The sequence below is a fragment of the Mustela lutreola genome, chromosome 16 (assembly GCF_030435805.1).
Source record: "Mustela lutreola isolate mMusLut2 chromosome 16, mMusLut2.pri, whole genome shotgun sequence".
NCBI classification, from domain to species: Eukaryota; Metazoa; Chordata; class Mammalia; order Carnivora; family Mustelidae; genus Mustela; species Mustela lutreola.
The window spans coordinates 42551391-42573045 of record NC_081305.1 but is presented as its reverse complement, the minus strand read 5'-3'; the positions used below and the strand labels follow the sequence as shown (position 1 = coordinate 42573045).

General features: G+C 49.7%; 2 protein-coding genes across 4 annotated transcripts; both read right to left on the bottom strand.

Moving 5' to 3' along the window:
• Positions 1–1280: 1280 nt before the first annotated feature.
• Positions 1281–4361, bottom strand: ETV2 (ETS variant transcription factor 2). The gene is made up of 7 exons (XM_059153138.1): positions 3941–4361; positions 3604–3693; positions 3396–3509; positions 3091–3150; positions 2364–2843; positions 1743–1855; positions 1281–1499 (listed from the first exon to the last, which is right to left on the bottom strand). The coding sequence occupies exons 2-7, from the start codon at positions 3671–3673 to the stop codon at positions 1299–1301; spliced, it is 1038 nt and encodes a 345-aa protein (XP_059009121.1). The 5' UTR covers positions 3674–3693; positions 3941–4361; the 3' UTR covers positions 1281–1298.
• Positions 4362–7923: 3562 nt separating this feature from the next.
• RBM42 (RNA binding motif protein 42) lies at positions 7924–15898 on the bottom strand. 3 transcript variants are annotated; one of them, XM_059152018.1, is made up of 10 exons: positions 15664–15898; positions 15292–15436; positions 13923–14007; positions 13744–13818; positions 11887–11952; positions 11632–11807; positions 10897–11229; positions 10452–10569; positions 8266–8460; positions 7924–8173 (listed from the first exon to the last, which is right to left on the bottom strand). In XM_059152018.1, exons 1-10 carry the CDS (start codon positions 15789–15791, stop codon positions 8061–8063), a joined length of 1434 nt encoding a protein of 477 aa, XP_059008001.1. In that variant the 5' UTR covers positions 15792–15898; the 3' UTR covers positions 7924–8060. The 3 variants fall into 3 exon arrangements, with proteins under 3 accessions (XP_059008001.1, XP_059008002.1, XP_059008004.1); XM_059152019.1 differs by lacking the exon at positions 11887–11952; XM_059152021.1 differs by lacking the exon at positions 11887–11952 and having other exon boundaries at positions 11632–11786; positions 15664–15897.
• Positions 15899–21655: the final 5757 nt, after the last annotated feature.

The window sequence follows — 21655 nt, the reverse complement described above, 5'->3', positions numbered from 1 at the left end:
CCGGTCACAGAGTTTGCTCTCTCATACCCCACAGCTGACCTATCAAAAAATCGTGTTGGCTCTGTCTTAGCAATATATCCAGAATTTTCTCCGACGTCTGGTTCAACCCACAGGCACCTCTAGCCTGGGCTATTGCAGTAGAGCACTCCCTAGCCTCCTGGTTTCCCCACTGCTCTCCACAATCGTCCACTCAGCCAGAGGGACCCTGTTAACACCTCAGTGAGATCACTTCCCTTTGGCCTAGAACCCTCTCCCTGGGTCTTGTTTGACTCAGTCAAAAGTCAAAGTCCTTACAAATGACCTGCATAGTTTGGGCTCTCTCTCTCTTTTTAGATTTTATTTATTTATTTGACAGAGAGGGAGAGATCACAAGTAGGCAGAGCAGCAGGCAGAGAGAGGGAAAAGAAGGCTCCCCACTGAGCAAAGAGAGCCCAATTTGGGGCTCAATCCCAGGACCCTGAGATCATGACCTGAGCCGAAGGCAGGGATCCAACCCACTGAGCCACCCAGGTGCCCCAGTTTGGTCTCTCTTATACTCTCATTTCCTATCCTTCTTCTCTTTATTCCCACTGCTCCAACCACATTGGCCTCATCCTGCTTAAACTTGCAGGCTGACTTTCCTCTAAGGACCTTTGCACTTACTGTCCCCTTGATCTGCCATGCTCTTTCTAAAGCTGGCTCCCTCCCTCACCTCTTTCAGGTCACCTCCTTGGTTAGTCCCTCCCAGACCAGTTATTTAAAATGTGCATCTGGTCAGTCCATAGGAGGACCATTCTTTAGGGGCTCAGTGGTTCCCAGAAAGCAGTAAGCTCTCCTTGAGGTCTAGATTGGAGTTCTATCTCCTTCAGCTTGGAGTGGGAAGATAGGTGGTTTGGGGGATCAAACCCTAGGCCAAATTCCTTAATGATCCCAAGCACTGAAAGGATGCACATAAACTGTTTTTGTTTGTTTGGTTTTTTTTTTTTTTAAAGTCTTGAGTGTTTTGGAGTCTTCAGGAGGGGCACGGTAGGTAAACTCGAAAGTTAGTGATTGGGTTTGATTTCTTTGCAAGTCCCAGCACAGGCAGGCACACAGTAGGCCCTGTAGGGACTGAGATGATTCCTTTGAAAATCCCATCACACAGTGACCACACAAGTAGGTCCCCTAAGGGTCTGGGTGTGTCTTCGGATCACACGGGGGGGTGGGTGGTGTGCGTGTGATGTGAGTGTGGTGGTGCACATTTAGGGTACCTAGCGGGTTTAGTCAGTATCCATGGGAAGAATGCAGGCAGCACTCACGACTAGTTTGATAGGATAGTTTTATTGGATCATTTCTCCCGGTCCAACCCGGGCGCAGTCCGGATAGGCCAGGCCGGGCACGCGGCCCCCGAAACGGTAAGTGTACTTGCGCCCACCGCTCTTGCGCACGATGTCCCGGCGGTAGTAGTAGCGTAGACCTCGGCTCAGTTTCTCGTAGTTCATGCCCGGTTTCCTTTTGCGCTCACCCCACAGCCGCGCCACCTAGGACAGAGGCCGGGCTTAGTCTGAAAGGGCAGGAGGGAGTGGGGCTCCGCAACTGACGGGAGGGGCGGGGGGCGCGGTTTCGCGTAAGTTCTGGACGCCAGTTAGTCGCGGTAACTCCCGGCAAGGGGAGAGGAGTACGAGCTGGGGGCGGGGCCAACTACTAGGTAAACAGAATGGCCCTGCCAAATGGAACGGGCGGAGACCGGGGCGGGACTTTGCGCGTCCGGGAGGCTCCCTCACCTCTCTGGGGTCACACAGCTGGAACTCGCGGCTGTTGCCAGTCCAGCGGATGCAGTTGCTACGCTCGCTGTCTCGGAGCAGCTCCAGGAGGAACTGCCACAGCTGAATGGGACCTGCGGAGGGCAGGCAGGTGAACACACAGGTTTCCTAGCCCCAGACCATGTCTCTTCAATGACCCAGCGGTCCGGCCTCCCTCGCTTCGAAGGTTCAAGGGTCCAGATCTTCCCAATTTAGGACCCAGTAGCCCAGATCCCCTCCTCCTCGGGGCCCAAAGAGTCCAGATCGCTCCATATAAGGAACCCAAGAATCGGCCTCAGGGACCCACGCAGCCGGGGTCCCCATCTCGGAGACTTAGAGGAGATTGGCTGCCACACCTTGGTGACCCAGGCGTCCAGACCCTCACCTCTTTCCTCTCACCTTACCCAGGAACCTAGGCTCTAGTCTCTTGCTCCCTATTGTAGTACCGTGTCTCAGTCCTCTCCCCCATCAGGACCCACGGTGTTAAGAGCCTCTCTCCGCTCTTAGGTAAGTAAGCCCCACACCTTCACTCTCAGGTTCCGGTCCCGCCCCTGCGCGCCTACGCCCCGCCTCACTAGATTCCGGTCCTATGGACCCTCTCACCTCGATGATTATTTTTGGGGTAACAAGCCAAGGTTACGCCGCCCGACTGCTGGCTTGGTTCGGAGGACGTGGTGAGATCTGAAGTCTGGTACCCTTTTGAAGTGGTCGTGCAGTCCGTATGCAGCTCCGAGACCCAGGAGGTGGTACAGTCTGAGCCCACAGGCCCATCCCACGAAATGGTAGAGTCCGCGTTCGGCTCCCCGCGGAGGTCCTTGCCCCAGTAGGTAGGGCGGTCGAGACCAATAGAACAGTCCCAGTTGGTGGAGCTGGCGGCGGCCTGGGCGCTGGGCCACGAGCTGGTCCCTCCCCGGGAGGTGGTACAGTTCTGGCCCGCAGCCGCCTCCACACCAGCGAAGGGGGCGGGGTTCAGGCCGGGAGGGGCGGGGCCCAGGGCCTGGGAGACGCCCCTCCAAGGGTCCGAGCTACTGCAAGCCAAGTCCGTCCAGTCTCCCGACCACGGAAGAGCCTGAGGGGCGGGCTCTGTGAGAAGTAAGAGACCCCGTGTGAGGGGTGCCCAGATGTCCCGGTTCCCGGGCCCCTCAGGGGTTCTTGGAGTCTAGGCTCTCAGCCCTGGCGCCCTGGGATCCCGGATCTAGGCTATGCCATCTCGAGGGCAGAGGGATTCCCGTCTTATCCCTGTTCCCCTTAAAGATCAAGGAGTTTAAACCTCTAGCTACGGTGGAGGACCCCAGTCCCCTCCTTACCCCGCCTCTGCACGCATACTCACCCGCTCCCCATGGAGCTTCTGGGTGCGGTAACGCGGAGCCCCAGTCCGGCTGTGGGAGCCCTGCGATGGGTAATGAAGGGACAGTTTAGGGAAGGGTGTGAGCAATGACTAGAGACGCCCCCTCGACCCCAGCAGTCTTTATTTGTCAGGGGCTGAGTTGTTCCCCCTAGTTCCTACACACTCACACGTAGAAGGCCTCGTCCTCTTTCAGCCTCAGGACTCAGCCGCCAGCCCTCTCCCCATTCAGCCTCAGGAGTCAAGGCACGCCCCCTTCCTCCCTCAGGCCCTAGAGCTCAGCCTCTCACCTTCCTCAGCTCCCCGGAGTCCCAGCCCACAGCCACCTTTCCAGCGTGCCTCCGCTGACAGCGTGTCTCCTGGGAGCGCCAGTTCGGGGAAATAAAAGCCGAGTTCAGCTCCTTCTGCAGGCAATGAGGCGGTTAGGGCCAGGTCGGGGTCAGCGGAGGCCCCCACCTGTGCACCCTCCCCACACAGGGACTCAGTCCCCCAGCCTACCCAGCCCTGACAGTCTGTTTCCTGGGGGCACTTCCTGTGGAGGCGCTTCAGACCAGTTCCAGAAATCCATGGATGCTCTTTGTGAATGTTCTGGGCAGAGAGGAAAAAGGGGTAAGGGTTGAGAGCTGGGGACACTTAGGGACCCTGGAGTCTGGGCTCCAACCCTTGCTTCCCTCAGACCCAGGAGTCCAGGCTTTTTGCTCCCTGCTTCCCGAGGACCCTGGAATCTTGGCTTCCCGTGTCTTTCTCAGACTAGGAGTAAGAGACCTCAGCCCTCTCCTTCCTCTGACCCAGGAGTCCGGGCCCCCAGACCTCCAGTCCCCAGTTCATGGCTCACCTCTGGCGGGTTTCTCTGTCCCCGGCCAGGGGTCTCAGCCCCATTTCATACCATGTACCCCCTCCCCTGGGGAGCCTGGGCAGGGGGGAATTTTCCGAGACGTCAGAGCCGGGGGTCGCAGCCGGGTCGAGTTGCAGGGCCGGGGGGCGGGGCCAACCCCCCCCCCACCCCCTGCCCGGCATACACCTCAGGGATGGCCGCCTGCCTCCTGATAGCTACAGCTGTCGGGCTGCAGGGGTGGCTAGGACTTGGACAGGAGTTTGGGGAACGGCAGGCTGTGAGAGAACCGGGGTCCGAAGGCGTGTTTACGGGGTGATGGGGATGGAGCGTGGCGCGGGGAGGGGTTGGTGGACAGGTTTTCCGTCTTGGGGACTTGATCCTGCGACATGGGGGTGGGGAGGGGGAGGGTCTGGGGGTCAGCGGGGCTGCGCCAGGCTTATCTGCAACAGGAAGGGGGATTTCCGGCCAGATCCCAGGTCCGCCAACGTCACAATCTGTAGGGGGACTGCGGGGCGGGGTGGGGGGATATGGTTGGGGGAAGCCAACGCAGGATTCCCTTTGAGGGCTTTGAGGATGTTCTGGGGCTGCTCTTGAGGAGTGTCAATCATGATAACACAACAGTGTAAACAATAACCAGAGTAATTCTAATCGCTAGCATTGAGGGCTCAGTTGCCCGCCCCCAACTATGCCATGGGCCTTCATTTAATCCTTTTATGAGGTAAGTACTAGTCTTTATTTTACGAAAGGGGAAATTGAAGCAGACTTCCTTTTCACTTCCCTTCATCTCCAGAATCCTATACTGTAATATTCTGGACAAAAGGGGGAAACTTGAGTATGCACTGAATATGTGATATAGAATTATTCATTTTCCTAGATACGATTATGGTTTTACAGTAGGAAAGATGTCTCTATAAAGAAATGAACACAGATATTTAGGGGTAAAGTATTACTTGCTTTAAATGATTCAGAGACCCCCCCATATACATGTAACATATATATTCATGCAACAGTTGGAACATAATTATACTAAAAATTATCTGAAACTTCAAATTTAACTAGGTGTCTTGTATTTTTTTTTAAAGATTTATTTATTTGAGAGAGAAAGAGAGAATGAGAGCAGGGGGAGGGACTGAGGAAGAGGGAGAGAGAGCAGCAGAATCCCCACTGAGCACAGAGCCCAACGAGGAGGGGATATGGCTCAGTATTAAAACCCTGACACCATGAAGGGGACCGAAATCAAGAGAAGGGAGCTGAAAACAAGCTGCTCAACTAACTGAGCCACCCAGACATCCCTGCCCTGTATTTTTATTTCCTAAACCTGGTAACCCTAAACCCAGGCAGCTTGGCTTCAGAGCCTGTGGTTATACCCATCCTGCTGTATGTATTAATATGTACTTGCCATTAAAAAGAACCTCTTTGATATGGGCATTTTCCAGTATTCACCCTGCTTGGCCATTAACGACTTGGCATTCTGGGGGTGGGAGGATGGCGGTGTGGGCACTGCTCTTCTGTTCATGTTACATTAGGGAAACTAGGCCTTAGGAGGGAGGGCCACTTAATGGGTCACAGAGTGAGCAAGTGGGAGGTGCCAGGATCAGCATCGGGGGATCCGAGAGCCCCCAGGCATCACCGTGCCACCATCTAACCCAGGGGCCTGCAGGGTCTCTTGCTGAGCCCCACAGGCCCCAGGCCTCCTCTCCCTGAAGTCGGCCTTTTTCCTGTCTGTGTGTGTTGTCCGTCCATGGCTCTCTGCCCTAGTTAGTGTCTCTGGCTCTGGGTCTCTGTTGTACCAGACCTGACCCCAGTGAGGTCCTGCCGCCCAGTCTCTTCCCGCTAAGTTTCAGTTCCTCCCCATCTGTCTCCCCACCTCCTTATCGCTCAGTCCCCATTGTTGTCTCTGGGTTTTCTTCCCCTGCCCTTTCCTTTTGTACTGCCTTCACCTGCAGGTCTCATCTCTCCAGCTTTGTCTCTCTCCCCATCTCTCCGTCTCCACTTGCTGCATCCCTTCATCTCTGTCCATCTGTCTCTCAACCCAACGGTTGAGTTTTTTCTCCCTTTCCTCAGGAGGACTTAAATGCACACGTTTAAAAGCTTCCTTTCAGAGACAAACCATATGAGATTTTTAATCATAGGAAACAAACTGAAGGGTTGCTGGAGGGGAGAGAGAACATTAGGGAGGGCATGTGATGTCATGAGCACTAGGTATTATATGACTGATGAATCACTGACCTCTACCTCTGAAACCAATAATACATTATATGTTAATTAATTGAATTTTTTCTTTAAAAAGCTTCCTTTCTGCAGTCATTCCCTCTTCCCATCTCCTCCCTGGTTCCTGTGACTGAAGTGACCAGAGGGGGTCAGGAGCGGGAAGGCCTAGTGATGTGGGGGTAGGGACCGGTCCTGGGGCTGGGTTGTCAAGCCCAGGTGGCAGGGGGCTGAAGGGCACTTCCTGTGAGGGAGGGAGGGGAGGCCCTCACCCTTCTAACCAGACTGGAAAATGTGACGTCAGAGAGGGAGCAATAAGGGAGGAAGGCAGGAACAGAGGTAACTTGACACCTCTCCTGGGCGACCAGATTCCCAGGGAGGTCTTGGCTTTGTTTCCTTCCTCCTCCCATGCCCCCTCTCAACCCAGGGTTCTGCTGGCTATGCCCCTGGGAGACCCTCATCCCCATCCCATGCTTGAACCACACAGTCTCCCTCCTCTGCCTGGTCCCTGCCCCTGCCTCCTTCAGACCTCCAGTCCACAGCATGGCCCTGTCAGGGTTCTTTCTAAAGTGCAAATCTGATGCCAGTCCCATTTGAACTTGGTTCTGGCTTCTCAGGGCTAGCTGCTGCCTTCAGGGTAAAGTCCAAGCTCTTAGTCTAGTGTTCAAGATCCTGCTCAGACACTTCTTCAGATAGGCAGTGGCAAGCTTGGGGCTGGGAAAAGAGAGGGGGAGAGATCCATAGATGCAGAGAGAGAACAGAGACTCAGAGACAGACACTTAGAGACAAAAACAAACAAACCAGAAGGACACTCACAGAGACACTCACAGGGAAAAACAGACATAGAGAAGAACTTGAGGGGGTCCACACAGACATACAGCAAGAGAAGGTGGCTGGGGTTTGGAGGAATGAAGAAACTGGAAAACAGTCTCCGGGATGCAGATGGCTCTTCTCCCCGTTCAAGTCAAATCCAAGCTTGACACTGCCTATATAAAGAAGTGTCCGAGCAGGATCTTGAACACTAGACTAAGAGCTTGGACTTTACCCTGAAGGCAGCAGCAAGCCCTGAGAAGCCGGAACCAAGTTCAAATGGGACTGGCATCAGATTTGCACTTTAGAAAGAACCCTGACAGGGCCATGCTGTGAACTGGAGGTCTGAAGGAGGCAGGGGCAGGGACCAGGGGGTGAGAACTTCAGAGACTGGGCAAGAATGATAGGAAGAGCATGAGACAGACTCAGAAGTGGCCAGTTCCTTCAGGAAGCCCTCCCTGACTCCCACGTCAACACCCTGGGCTTCATCACCCCAACCCTAACCACTCCATGTCGCAGTGGGCCTATCTGCCGCCACTGGACCAAGCTCTGAGGGAAGAGTCCAGGATGGTTTCAGTCACCATGTCCCCAGCACTGGCTAGGCCTTCTGTGAGTTTGCTGAATGGATGAAAGCCTGGAAGGCTGTGACCTCCAGAAGGGCAGGGCCCAGAAGACCCCTTACCTTGGTACTGAGACCACAGGCTGGAGTCGGAAGACAACTGGACTGGGTCTCGGCTTGGTTGTGGCCTCACTCTAATAAGCCTTTACTTTCTCCTCTGTCAAATGGCTGTACTCCAAATGCACTTAAAATAGGGTTCAGGAAGATGTGGCGGGAGCACAGTAGGGACAGAAAGATGTCCATCTGCATGTTTGCCTAGGTAAACTTTCAAAGCTCCCTACTCATCACTATTCCCAGATTGGAGGATGCCAAGCCCTACTCCCCAAAGAGTGCTTGCAAGCCCAGCCAGGGACGGAAATAACGTAAATTTATTGAAACTGGTTTTGGGGAGGGTGGGTGGGTGGCTAGTTGGGGGTCTTCCAAAGAGAATGGGGAGAAGAGCCAGCGCCCGGCCAGGAGGGAGCGGGTGCCTGGCCACCGACCCTATCTCAGGCCCAGCTTCTTCTTCTCCTTCTGCTTCTTGCGCACCACATCCAGGTTCCGGTCCTTCCACATACTCTTGCGGAGCTTGATGGGGCGTGAGCCCACATACTTCCCTGTGGGAATGGAGGGTTCAAGGTCAGGTTCGGGGTCGGGCTTAGGCCAGATGCTCCTCACACCCATGGTCCCTGAGAGAGGCCTCACCCACCATTCATCTCACGCATGGCGCGCACGTAGTCGCTGGGGTCCTTAAAGCTGACGAAGCCATAGCCCTTGGTCTTGCCTGTGCGCTTGTCTCGGATCACCTTAGCCTTAAGGAAGGATGGAAAGCGGCTGAAGGCGCGTGCTAAGATGTCATCATTCACTTCATTGCCCAAATCGCCACAGAAGATCCGGAAGTCATCTGGGGTTGGGAAAGAGGAGGTCATAAGATGCAGATGCCTGGTCCTGTGTCTGCCTTACTTAAATAGCTCCCCTTCTCTGGAGGCATCCCCGAAACTCCCCTCCCTCTGTAGTCCCAGCAGTCTTGGCCTGGGGCCCTCTCTGTAATAACAGCCAAAATCTGTATGGTGTTTACCCTGCACTAGACTGTTTGCTAAGTACTCGTGAGGTTTTAACACATCTGGAATGCCCAATGGGCCCTTTTATACCGAGGCACAGAGTAGTCACGTTACCTGCCCAAAGTTATTCAACCAGGTAGTCGCAGAGCTAGGACAAGACCTCAGGCACCTGGCTCCAGAGTCCTCACTTTTAACTACCTGTACTGCCTTTCCCCACCCCAGGGCCATCTTACCCATTGCCATGATGAAGGCTCCAACTCTGTCCTACCCCTGGCCGCTCCTCTGAGCTCCTGGCACCCCTTGGTCTCCTGGACATCTCCCCATGGATATCCCCCAGGCTCCTTACACCCGTTTGCTTTCTTTGCAAAGCCCACTCTAATTCCTCAAAACATGAACACGCTCTGATCCTTCTCCAAGGCTGACCTTAGCTGCCATTCCTGAGCATCTCCCCTGGGCTGGGCATGAGCCAGACTGAATATACTCAAGCCCAAAGCATCCCTCCAACAAGGCACATACTATTATTATCCCCTTGTTAGAGTGAGGAAAGAAGGATAGAAAGCCTAAGTGATTTGCCCAGATCCCAGAATTAGGGTCTATAGCATGCCCTGACCACCTCTAGGCTGACACTGCCATGCCCTGGCCTGGGGCAGGTGGACGATTCTCAAAAGAGGCAGAAGTCAAGGACTCAGATGGGAGGCAGGTCCATTTCCTCAGCTAGCACTGTGGCTGCCCCACAGCTTCTGTGGTGATTAGGGACACTCTCTGAGAATAAGTTAGGCTCCCCTAAGAGGAAAAAGTCTGATAAACTCAGAGGGAGGGGTCTTCTACAGACCGACTAGGTTAGACATTAAAAAAAAAAAACAAAAAAACAAAAAACCCTGTTACACGCAAGACAAAGTGGTAGCAGGGAGACCATTTTCATTACAAGGTAATCTAGAGACCGAAAATTGCTGGCATCCTGACTCACGGGCAAAGACGGCTGTAACAGATGGTTTAGAGGCAACTAGGGAAATTTAAACATAAAGGGAATATGAGATAACACAGAATGATCATTCATTTTCTTAGGAATGTTAACGATATTATGATATAAAAAAGACTGTCACTTTTCTTAGGAGCTGAATGTGGAGGTATTTAGGAGTGAAGTGATAACTTCATTTTTAACTTGCTCCAAATGACTGAGCAAAATCCAAAAAAAAACATATATATACACAGAAAGGTAAAGTGAATATAGCAAAATGGCCACTGCTGAATGTAGGGGCGGATATACATGGCTGTTCACTGCGCAATTCAGTGTTTCAAAAAAATTTTTTTTAAGATGGTATTTATTTATTCGACAGAGGAAAAGAAAGAAAGCACGCACAAAAACAGGGGGGGTGGCAGGCAGAGGGAGAGGGAGAAGCAGGTTCCCCACTGAGCAAGGAGCCAGAAGTGGGGCTTGATCCCAGGACCCTGGGTTTATGACTGGAGCTAAAGGCAGAGGCTTTTTTGACTGAGCCACCCAGGTGCCCCCAGTGTTTAAAATTTTTCATAAGAAGTTGAGAGAAAAAAAAAATTCCCTTTACCTTTAGCAAGCCAGGCTTCTCATGAATAAAACAGTTCAGAAAGTCCTAGGTATCAGTTGCCTTTATGAAATTCTGTTCACTGGCTAGGTGGGGGCCTGCCCCCAAGAACCATAGCCTAGCCCACCATGAGGCAGGCAAATAGCAGGGCCTGCCCTACAGAGAGGTGGCAGTTGCGGAGTGAGTTGGTTTACCTTCCCTGTGTCTGCCCCAAGGAGGAGACCTTGGTGCGTCCTTGACTGAGCAATCCCTGGCCCTGCACTTGGGCCCCTCACCTGCATCCCACTCCAGCAGGCTGGGGTCCTCCCAGCTGCTCCCAGCTGCGGTGCGAATGCAGCGTTTCAATTTCTCTGGCTTTCCTTTCTTCTTGTCCTCACCCAAGGGCTCTGGGACCTGTAGAGGAAAGGGGGATGGGGCGCAAAAGGCTTGGTGTTAAGTCTCCTGGACCCATGTGTCCCCTTCAACCTTCCCCACCTGCCTATGCCTCTCACTGTCCTGCTTCTATAATTAAAGAGCTGGATGTACTTCTTAATGTGAAGTACCTGTGTCTGTCTCCTTTTCCCCTATGTCCTCCCAGCCCCTCCAATTTCCCGAGTCCCTCTTACCTCCATCAGTACAGGACTACATGTGTTTCTGGGTGTGGAAGATCATGGGTTCCTCTCTGCCCTCCCTGCCCGTTCTACCTGCCTCCCATCCCCAGCTGCTATGCTCCCTACTTACCTCAAGAGCCATGAGGCCAGGTGGTGGCTCAGGCCGTGGGGGCCGGGGTCGTGGACGCAGGGACAGGAGCTCAGGAATGCGCAGTGGGGGCAGTAGGCCTCGTACAACTTCTAGCGGGAGGGGCAGGGGCTCAGGCTCAGGCAAAGGCATGGCCAGGGCCAATGGCAGGCTGGGCCCAATGACCGCAGGGCCGGTGGGGGCACCTCCTGCCCCAACGGCCACAGCTGCACTAGCCTCCTCCAGCCCAGCTGCCGCTGCCACCACTGCCTCTTCCTTCTCTTTCAAGCCCAACCCCAGGCCTAGCCCCAGCTCTCGAGGTGTTGCTGGCTCCTCCTGTGGGAAAGGGAGACAATGAAGAGTGTCCTTTCCCAGGCTCAGACCTTACCCCCATCCTGTACAACAAAGCAAGGGTCTGACACCAGAGAGCAGACAAGAGACACCTACACCAAGAAAGGAATTTCTAGTCAGAGACAGACACAAGGACAAGGACACGAGGACAGAAAAACAGAGAGGGACAATCAGAAAAATAGAGATATAGGGACAGAAACAACCCAAGGCATATGTTTCTCTACTTTCCTCACAAAAAGAAAGAAAAACAGATTCAGCCACAAAAAGAAATAGTGAGAGACAGAGTCAGAGAGTGAGAAGGCAGATTCAGACATGGCCCATCAAGCCAGGATTGAGCATCTCTCCACCCGTCACACCTCTGGCCATGAGCTCCCTGTCCACACTTACCAGCGGAGGTCTCAGAGCAGCCATGGAGCCCAGGGGGGGCCCTGGGGCCCGAGCCATCGGTGGCAGCATCATAGGTGGTCCCGGGGGGCCAGGCAGAGGGGGACCCACGAGGGCCTGGTGAGGGGGCCGCAGGGCCATGGGGCGGGGACCACCTGCTGCAGAAGAAAGAGCAGAATCTGTCAGGGTGTTAGTGGGGGAGTTGGAGGATTTAAGGGGGAAGTTATGTGGCACAGATGATGACCCTGGCCCCCTCACCTGCTCTCTGTAGCACGTGGGGGACGAAGGCCGGACGCAGGATAGGGGCCCTCTGGGGGGCCACAGCTGTGGGAGAGAGAGATGGGGGTGTGTGTCATGGGGGACCGGGGCACTTGAGGTGAGGTGTGTGTGTGTGGGTACTCTCAGCATCCAAGAAATCCTGGAGAAGAGTCTGGGGAACCTTCTAGGTGATGCAGGAGTCTTTCCATTTGTTCATTCAGCAAAAATTTACCACTGAGCATCTCCTTTGGGTGTCCCTGTTCTGGACAATACTATGGACACACCAAAGGACCAAAGGCTCTCAGGGAGCTCCTGGTTCAGAGCAGGAGGGAAGAGACCCATCACCAGAGGGTGACAGCCCAGAGTGATCAGGGCCAGGATGGGGTAAAGCCCAGGCAGGGTGACTGGAACTATGAGGGGGAAGCCTGGGGAGTGGTGGGAACCCATAGAAGCCCTCTGACTTAGCCAGGGTAGCTAGAGGTTTCCTAGAGAAAGGGACCTATGAGCCAAAACCTAAAGGATAATAAAGACCCAGCTACCTTTGGTCAGGCAAAGGGTGACTGTAAAGATTACTGGCAAGGAGAACATGTACAAATTATTTTCTTTCCCTTTTCAATTCAGTATAATTTTAATAATAGAGGCTGAAATTTGGAAAGCATTGTAAGAGAATGGTCAAAAGGTCAGCAGGCATCCAAGCATAGCCTTGTTGGCAAGATCATGGATGTCCTCCTGAGGGCAGCAGGGAGCCACAGCAAGGTTGGTAGCTAGGCAGGGTGACTAGGTCAGATGTGCATTTTGATCAAAGCCATACTAAAGAAGAAGAGATGTTAAGATTTCTCATATATCAGATTTAAAAAGTGTAAAAGAGATTAAGTAACACAACGCATAAGTTTGATCTAATAGTGACTGTACCAGAACTTTAAGAACATGTATTCTTGGGGCACCAAGGTGGCTCAGTGGGTTAAAGCCTCTGCCTTTGGCTCAGGTCATGATCCCAGGGTCCTGGAATCGAGCCCTGCATCAGGCTCTCTGCTCATCGGGGAGCCTGTTTCCTCTCCTTCGCTCTCTGCCTGCCTCTCTGCCTACCTGTGATCTCTGTCTGTCAAATAAAAATAAATTTTAAAAAAATCTTAAAAAAAAAAAAAGAACATGTATTCTTTTCATACATATCAGGAAGTAGTGTTAGAAAAATTGACCGTGTGTATATAAACATCACCTTGACAACAAAAGTAAGAATGACCTGTGGAGAGGATAGATTTAGTTAACTTGATTCTGATTTAGTTAATAGGCTTTGGAAGATTATAGCTGGATGACAGCAGGGGACAGAAGGGAGGTCAACAAGAACATTGTGGGCACATTCTAGCAATGCCTAGGACTTCTGGAGAGTATATGGGGATCTCTGTGTAAGGGGCTAGGGGATGCAAGGTCTTGACTGCCAGCTGAGGAGCTTGGTGTTTATTTGATGGTTTATTTACCCCATCCACAGATAGCACATACTGCTTACAATGTGGCAGGCACAAGACTTTTGTTCCTCATAGACCTTATATTTTAGAGGAAACGAAAGGTGATTACCGTAATAAATAATTTGTATAGCTTGTTACAGGGTATTAAGTACCATGGAGAAACACAGCAAAGAGTAGGGATTAGGAGTAACAATAAGGGGGTTGGTTTGCAATGATCAAGTGAAGCCTTACTAAGGGCAAACTCTTAAGTGTATGATCCGGTTTGTGCTTTAGGAAGACGGTAATGTCAGAATGGGGATGAAATTAAGAGTTAGCACAATGATGTCGGCAAGATGCTGTAGTCGTCAAAAACAAGAGTGCTTGGTTACAGGTGGGATTCCTGGCCCAGACCTACCTGCTCGACGCAGAAACATAGCTTCTCGAGCCTCTGGACTATCCAGGTGACTCCGATCACCAGGGCCAAAGCCAACTGTTGGAATGGAAAGAGACAAGGATTGTGGGAGGAGTGTCCCAGGCATCCCTTTTTATTACTCTGATTGATCCCCTGGCTCCCTCTCCTCCACCACTCCTTACCTGGACCCACAAAAGGAGGTCCACCCACCATGGGAGGAACCACTGTGGCTGCAGCAGCTGCCCGGGCCTCCAGAGTCTGTTGGACCTGTTGGGAAGGAAATTGGGGTGAGGGCCCTGATTTAGTGCCCACAAGCTGTGCTGGCTGGCTCACCCTGGGAGGCTAGGGGTTTTATTCTCTGTATTCTGTGTGGGGCTGGCTATCTGTTAACCTTAAGTCTAAGTTAAAATGTCACTTTAGAGGGAGGCTTTTGGGATTCCACTAGTGAAAGCCGTCCTTCACCCCTCTCAGTTGCAACTTTTCTTGTTATCCTGTTTAATCTTCCTCAGTGCATTTAGCACTATCTGAAGTTGTGTCCATCCTGTCCTTCTCATCTCCCATGCCACCAGCCTGGTCCAAGCCATCATTGTATCTTGCCTAAATGATTATGGTAGCCTCTTCTTCAGTCTCCTTAACTCTGTCCCAGCCCCCTACAGTCTGTTCTCCAAACACAGCCATAATTAGTTAATGTCTAAGTTGGACCATATTACCCCTTTGCTCAAAATCCTTCAAAAGCATCCCACCTCAGAGTAAAGACCAAGGTCTTTACGGTAGCCCACATGGTACTACCAGGTTTGTCTCTATCACCTCTCTGTCCTCATCTCCTCACAATCTCTCTCTCTTTCTTGCTTGCTTGCTCTACTCTAGCCACACTGTTCTCTCTGCTGCCCCCTGAACATGTCACATGTGTCATGGCCCTTGAACTCGCAGTTCCCCTATATTTCCCCAAGGTTCCCTCTATCATGTCCTTTATATCTTTGCTTAACTGTCACCTCCTCAGAAAGGCTTTTCCTCATCTCACTGATAAACCTTTCCTTTCTTACTCTACTTTACCTGTCTTCACCCAGTAAAATGTAAACCTCAAAAAAGGCAGTGACTGTTTTTCTTTGTATCGTTCTCTGCTATGTGCTTAATGCCTAGAATAGTGCCTGATGCATAGAAGGCACCCAACAATTACTGACAGAACGAACAAGTTTCATTTACCTGTTTTCTTTCTAGTAGTCTATCTCCACTAGTTGCATACAGCTGGCTATTGAGCAGGTGAATGTAACTAATAAGACCAAAGAACTATTTAACTTAAATGTAAATTTTAAATAGATACAGAGTATTTTTATCATTACAGAAAGTTCTACTGGATAAAATGCTCCAGAATATTAGCTCCCGAAGGGCAGAGATATTATTGTTTGCTTAGTGGTTACTGTGTTCTCAGTGCCTGACACATAAAACACATCTGTCATGCTAATCGATAAGTCAACATGTCAACAGCTCTTTGTATAAAACACTGTGTTCAAGGCACTGTGCTCTCGGTTATATGCCTTGGCTCAGCCGTACCTGCTGGTAAGTGTTGGTTGCAATAATTGGGCGGATCACAGGAGCTGCTGGGACCTGCATCGCTTCTACCGTGGGGACCGTGGGAACCGCGGGCACAGCAGTTGGGATGCCGGTTACCGGAGCCCCCAGAACTTCCTGCTCAAACCTGAGGAGGCAAAACCGACATCACAGCTCAGGACCTCCCATTAATTCTGAAACGCTGGGTATACCGCGATAGCGCCTTCACCCCTGCCAACCTCTTCTTACTCCCTCCCCCACAATCCCAAAAGTCCCATTTCCCCATGACGGAGCCATAGCGGGCTAAATTTCGGCCTGGAGACTCCAGTACTCAGTGGCTCTAACTCTGGGACAGCTTTTTATCGCGGGCCTTACAGGGCCATCTCTGCCTCCATCTCCTTCAAGCGTTCCTCCCCGCTCTTGCCCGGCATGCCGGCGCCAGGGCCTGGGACCACAGGTCCTCCTGCACCCGGGAGTCCCGGGGCTGGTCCCGCCCCGGCCATCGCTGCTGCCGTCGCTGTCGCCACTACTACCGCCTCGGCTCAGCGGCCTCCTCCAGTTCCGCTGTCTACTCTCTGGTCTTGTCGGGGTTGGCGCCCTTGAATGACGTATCAGCGAAAGCGACAGGCGCTGGTCCATGACATCAGATGAAGAGAGGCCAATGAGAATCTGGCCACACCTAGAGGGCCCGCCCCAAGGAGGAAAATAAATCAATCAGAGTGCTGGAAAAAGGAACCAATGAATAGCCTGGGTCTAAGTAAGTGCAACTAAGTGAGGCGGCCACGCCCTCATTGGAGGAACAAGGGCTAATGAGAGCGCTGTAAAGTGGTTGGCCCCGTCCCTAACGAGGAAACCGGACCTTTGAGAGCTCAGAAAAGTTTGGAGGCTCCGCCTGTGCCACTGAGGCTCCGCCTGTGCCACTGAGGCTCCTTCCGGAAGTTTTTAAAACACTGAGGTCCGTATCAACGCAGGGCTGGGCGAGGCTATAGAGTGCTGAGTGCCGTGGCCTTTTAGTCGGTAGAGACGCACTACTGGACAGTTACTTCCAGAAACACCAGGGACAGGGGCGCCTGAACCAGGCTTTCTGGGAAAGGTGACGTTTGAAGAGTTGCTACATGAAAATGGAGATGTTCTGGGTGGGAGAATAGTTCCTGTAAAGGCCGAGAGAGTAGTAAAATGCGTCAACCCAGAATGGTTTGTAGATTAGGTCTGTCTGTCTTTTCTTGGGACACAGCTGACTGATCCTTTTTTTTTTTTTTTTTTTTTTTTTTTTGGTAATCCTCAATGTGTTTAATAACGAATATTTATTTTAAGATTTTATTTATTTTTTTGACAGAGATCACAAGTAGGCGGGGGGGGGGCGGGGGAGGAAGCTGACTTCCTGCTGAGAAGAGAGCCCGATGCCCGGGGGAGGGGGGGGGGTTCTATCCCAGGACCCGGAGACCATGACCTGAGCAGAAGGCAGAGGTTTAACCCACTGAGCCACCCAGGTGCCCCACGAATATTTATTCTTAAAAAAGGTTTTATTGGGGCGCCTGGGTGGCTCAGTGGGTTAAAGCCTCTGCCTTCGGCTTGGGTCATGATACCAGAATCCTGGGATCAGGCCCCACGTTAGGCTCTCTGCTCAGCAGAGAGCCTGCTTCTTCCTCTCTCTCTGCCTGCCTCTCTGCCTACTTGTGATCTCTGTCTGTCAAATAAATAAAGTCTTTAAAAAAAAAAGCTTAAAAAAAAGGTTTTATTTATTTATTTGACAGCGAGAGATCACAAGTAGGCAGAGAGGGGGAAGCAGGCTCCCCGCTGAGCAGAGAGCCGGTTGCTAGGCCCCATCCCAGGACCCAGAGATCATGACCTGAGCAGAAGGCAGAGGTCTAACCCACTGAGCTACCCAGGCGCCCCTCATTACGAATATTTAAAACACACAACACTAGGAGTCCCTGGGTTGCTCAGTGCGCTAAGCATCTGCATTGGGCTCTGGTCATGATCCAGGGTTCTGGGTTTGAGCTCCATCTGGGCTTCCTGCTTAGCTGGAAGCCTACTTCTCTCTCTTCCTCTGCCCTTTCCCCCTGCTTGTGCTCACTGGCTCTCTCTCTCTCAAGTAAATAAGTATTTTTTTAAAAACCACTGGCTTTTGTTTGCTTCTGTGCTACAGATGCGATAAAAAGAATAGGACACCTTTTTTTTTTTTTTAAAGATTTTTTTTTATTTATTTGTTTGACAGAGATCACAAGTAGGCTGAGAGGCAGGCAGAGAGAGAGAGAGAGAGAGAGAGGCAGAAGCAGGCTCTCCACTGAGCAGAGAGCCCGATGCGGGGCTCGATCCCAGGACCTGGATCATGACCCGAGCTGAAGGCAGAGGCTCTAACCCATTGAGCCACCCAGGCGCCCCAGAATAGGACACCTTTTAAAAAAATACATTATTAACTAGAATCCATACTTTGTATTCATATTTTCTTGGTGTTTAATCTCTTACATTTGAGCATTCCATCCAGAATACATTGCATTTAGTTGCCTTGCTTCTTTAGGCTCTTTTTTTTTTTTTAAAGATTTTATTTATTTATTTTTAACAGACAGAGATCACAAATAGGCAGTGAAGCAGGCAGAGAGAGAGGGAGGAAGCAGGCTTCCTGCTGAGCAGAGAGCCTGATGTGGAGTTCGATCCCAGGACCCTGGGATCACGACCCGAGCCGAAGCCAGAGGCTTAACCCATTGAGCCACCCAGGTGCCCCATCTTTAGGCTCTTTTTGCCAGTAACAATTTCTTACACTTACCTTGCTTTTCATGAGTTTGATAGTTTTCGGGAGTACTGGTCAGGTATTTTGTAGAACGTTCTTCATTTGGGATCTGATGTGTTTCTCATCATTAGAGTGGGGTTATGTGGGGTCTTTTGGGGGATGGGGGTTGGGGGTAGACCTCAGAGGTAAAGTGCAATTCTCATCACGTCATATCAAGGGCACACATACTATCAACATGACTTAACTGTTGGTGTTTTAACTTTGATCTCTTGGCTGAGGTACCGTTTGTCAGGTTTCTCCACTATAAAGTTACTTTTCTTCTTACTCCTTTTCCATGCTCTTTGGAAGGAAGTCACTATGCACAGCCCACATTTAAGGGGTGGAGAGTTAAATTTTACCTTTTAAGAATGGAATATTTACATTAATTACACGCAATTCTTCTGCACAGAGGATGTCTGTTCTTTTATTACATCATTTTTATCACTATGGACTCATGGATATTTTATACTCTGGGTTATAATTCAACACTATTTTGTTGCTGAAATTGTTTCAGCATCTAAAATTTCATTCTTGTTTAGTCTATACATTTACCTCCCCCTGCCTTTTTGTCCCCCTCATCCCTCCCTTTTTTTTTTTAAAGATTTTATTTATTTATTTGACAGACAGAGATCACAAGTAGGCAGAGAGGCAGGCAGAGAGAGAGAGAGAGAGAGAGAGAAGCAGGCTCCCCGCCGAGCAGAGAGCCCGATGCGGGACTCGATCCCAGGACCCTGAGATCATGACCTGAGCCGAAGGCAGCGGCTTAACCCACTGAGCCACCCAGGCACCCCCCCTTTTTTTGTGGCTTTCTGTTTGTTGAAGAAACTGGACCAGTTGTCCTATAGGATATCTCAGATTTTGGATTTGACTGATTATAGTTTCATTTGTTCCTCACTGCCCCCCTTTCTTATATATTGTATTTACAGCTAAAAGCTTGATTAGATTTAGAGTTTATTTGGTGAGAGAGTATGTATTCCATAGTGCTATTGTAATATACCACCGTATCTTACTGTATTCTATCAGGAGCACATGATGTCTAGTTGTCTTCCTTTGGTCCCCTAAGACTGATCAGCAATGTCATCCTGTTCCTTCTTAAGATGCCCAATCTTTCCACTACTAGCTTTAGCAGCCCTTGATCATCATTACCTGCATCTACTACTTTTTTTGATAAACGGAAAATAGTGGTTATCAAATTTTATCATTCTTTCTCTAATTAGCAGTTATTCTTTCATAAATAACTTCCCCCTTATCAGGAGTTTGGTTACTTGTTCACCTACAGGGGGGACATGCTTGATTCTTTCCCTATTTTATGAAAACAAAACAAAAACAAAACAAAATGACTTGGTTCCTAGCACCCTTCAAAAAGTGACCAGTGAGGGGGTGCCTGGGTGGCTTAGTGGGTTAAGCCTCTGCCTTTGGCTCTGGTCATGATCCCAGGGTTCTGGGATTGAGCCCTGCATTGGGCTCTCTGCTCAGCAGGGAGCCTGCTTCCCCCTGACCCCCCGCCCCCAGCTGCTTCTCTGCCTACTTGTGATCTCTCTGTCAAATAAATAAAATCTTAAAAAAAGTCTCTCATTTTTTAAAATGAGACATTAGAAACATTAAAGAGATTAACATTAAAGAGAAACATTAGAGACATTTAGAAACATTTTTTTAAAAAGTGACCAGTGAGATACTGTGTGTATGAATACTAATATGAACTTACATTTTCTAACATATTTGATGTGCTTCAAATCACTGCAGTAGCTCTAATTGCTACTCAGAATGTCCCATCTTTGGCCAGTGGCAGTCTTTTCAGATTGACTCCTGAGTCCTTCTGACTCAACCTCATTGGTATTAGAAGACTTCCCTGCTTTTTGACACAAGATGCCTCAAACTCATTTGTCAATTTCCTGTCCCAGACCTGGAATCCCTGGTCTCCCCAAAGATCCTTGGTTTTATCTAGTCAAAAATGGCATTTAGAGACCATAGTCTGGGACTAGGGTTGCTCACTGTTACTGGCTTATCATAATTAGACTTTTTCTGTGGACTTAGAGAGGGAAATATGTTTTCTAGAAAGAGAAAAACCCATGAATTCATTCTTCCCAAGTCAAATGAAAGATTACAGGGTGTTTACTCCTTTGATTTTCTTTTCATTTATATTGAAAAAAAAAAAAAAAAAAAAAAACCAAAACCCTTGGTCCTCAGCAGGGCACCTGGATGGCTCAGTCAGTTAAACACCCAACTCTTGATCTCAGCTCAGGTCTTAATCTCAGGGTCATGAGTTGAAGCCTCTCATTGTGCTCCACGCTGGGCATGGAGCCTACTTTAAAAAAAAATCTTGTTTCCCAGTAGCATTAGCACAAATACTTATTTGCTTTAGTCAAATATATAATTTCAAAATATATAATGTAGGGTCTCAAAAATGTAAACTATGTATTTTTATCAAAATAAAAACTAGTGTTACTACGGACTGTAAGACTAATAAATGCAGTTTAAGATTGTATTGTTCTTTTTCCCTTAAGATACCTGTACCACTGGAGGCATCGAGCAAAAGTACTATTTTACTTTATTTTCAAAGATTTTATTTGTTTATTTGGCAGAGAGAGAGAGAGAGAGAGAAGCAGAAGTAGAGGGAAAGGCAGACTTCCCACTCAGCAGGGAACCCACTGTGGGACTTGATCCCATATCCTCGGGATCATGACCTGAGCCAAAGGCAGACGCTTAGCCAACTGCACCACTCAGGTGCCCCTGAAGTACTATTTTAACCTAACGTGGAATAATTTTCATCTGAATCAATTGTGCCACCAACATGATATAGTTAGGTTTGTTTGTTTGTTTTCAGCTTTTAGGGATTACTTTCTCACTTTTAAAAATTATGATAAATTAGATGTTTCCACAGTGCAAAATATGAAACAGTATACATAGATGTTTGGCTTCATTTCTGTCCCTTTTACCTTATTCTCTTCTCAACTATCTCAAAGTTGCAGACATTATCCTTAACACCTCAACACGCATCCTCTAAGAATAGTCTCCCACCCAAACACAATGCCATTATCTCAGTCAAGACATTTAACAAAGACACAGTAATATTCTCTAACATACAAGTTTCCCATTACCAATTTTCAAATTTCCTGTTGTCCCCTAAGAGTACTTTCACTTAAAAAAATTCCATGGCTCGATCAAGACCCATCTTGCATGTGGTTGTCCCCACCCAAGCCCCAATGATTTTCTGAAGATAGTCGTTTCATACAAGGTCCCCCAACTTGTCTTGCAGTCTGATAGGTGGAAAATGTATCAAAGTAGGGTTTTTAGTATATGTGTTGCTGAAGCAAGCACTCAAAGTAGGGTTTTAATTTGCTTTTCTCTTATTATATTGAATTCGAGGATATTTTCTGAGAATCGTCCATTCACTTTGCCAACTCTTCTATGGACTTGGAATTTTTTTTTCCATTTTGACATACACATGTGTGCACACCCCCCCCCCCCTTTATGGTATAAACTGCAAATCCCTCTCCCCTCCCATTTATCAATTTTTACTTTGTTATTTTTTTTTTTTTTTTGCCATGCAAAAGTTCTTAAAATTAATTAATTACTTGATTGATCAAGCGTGTGTGC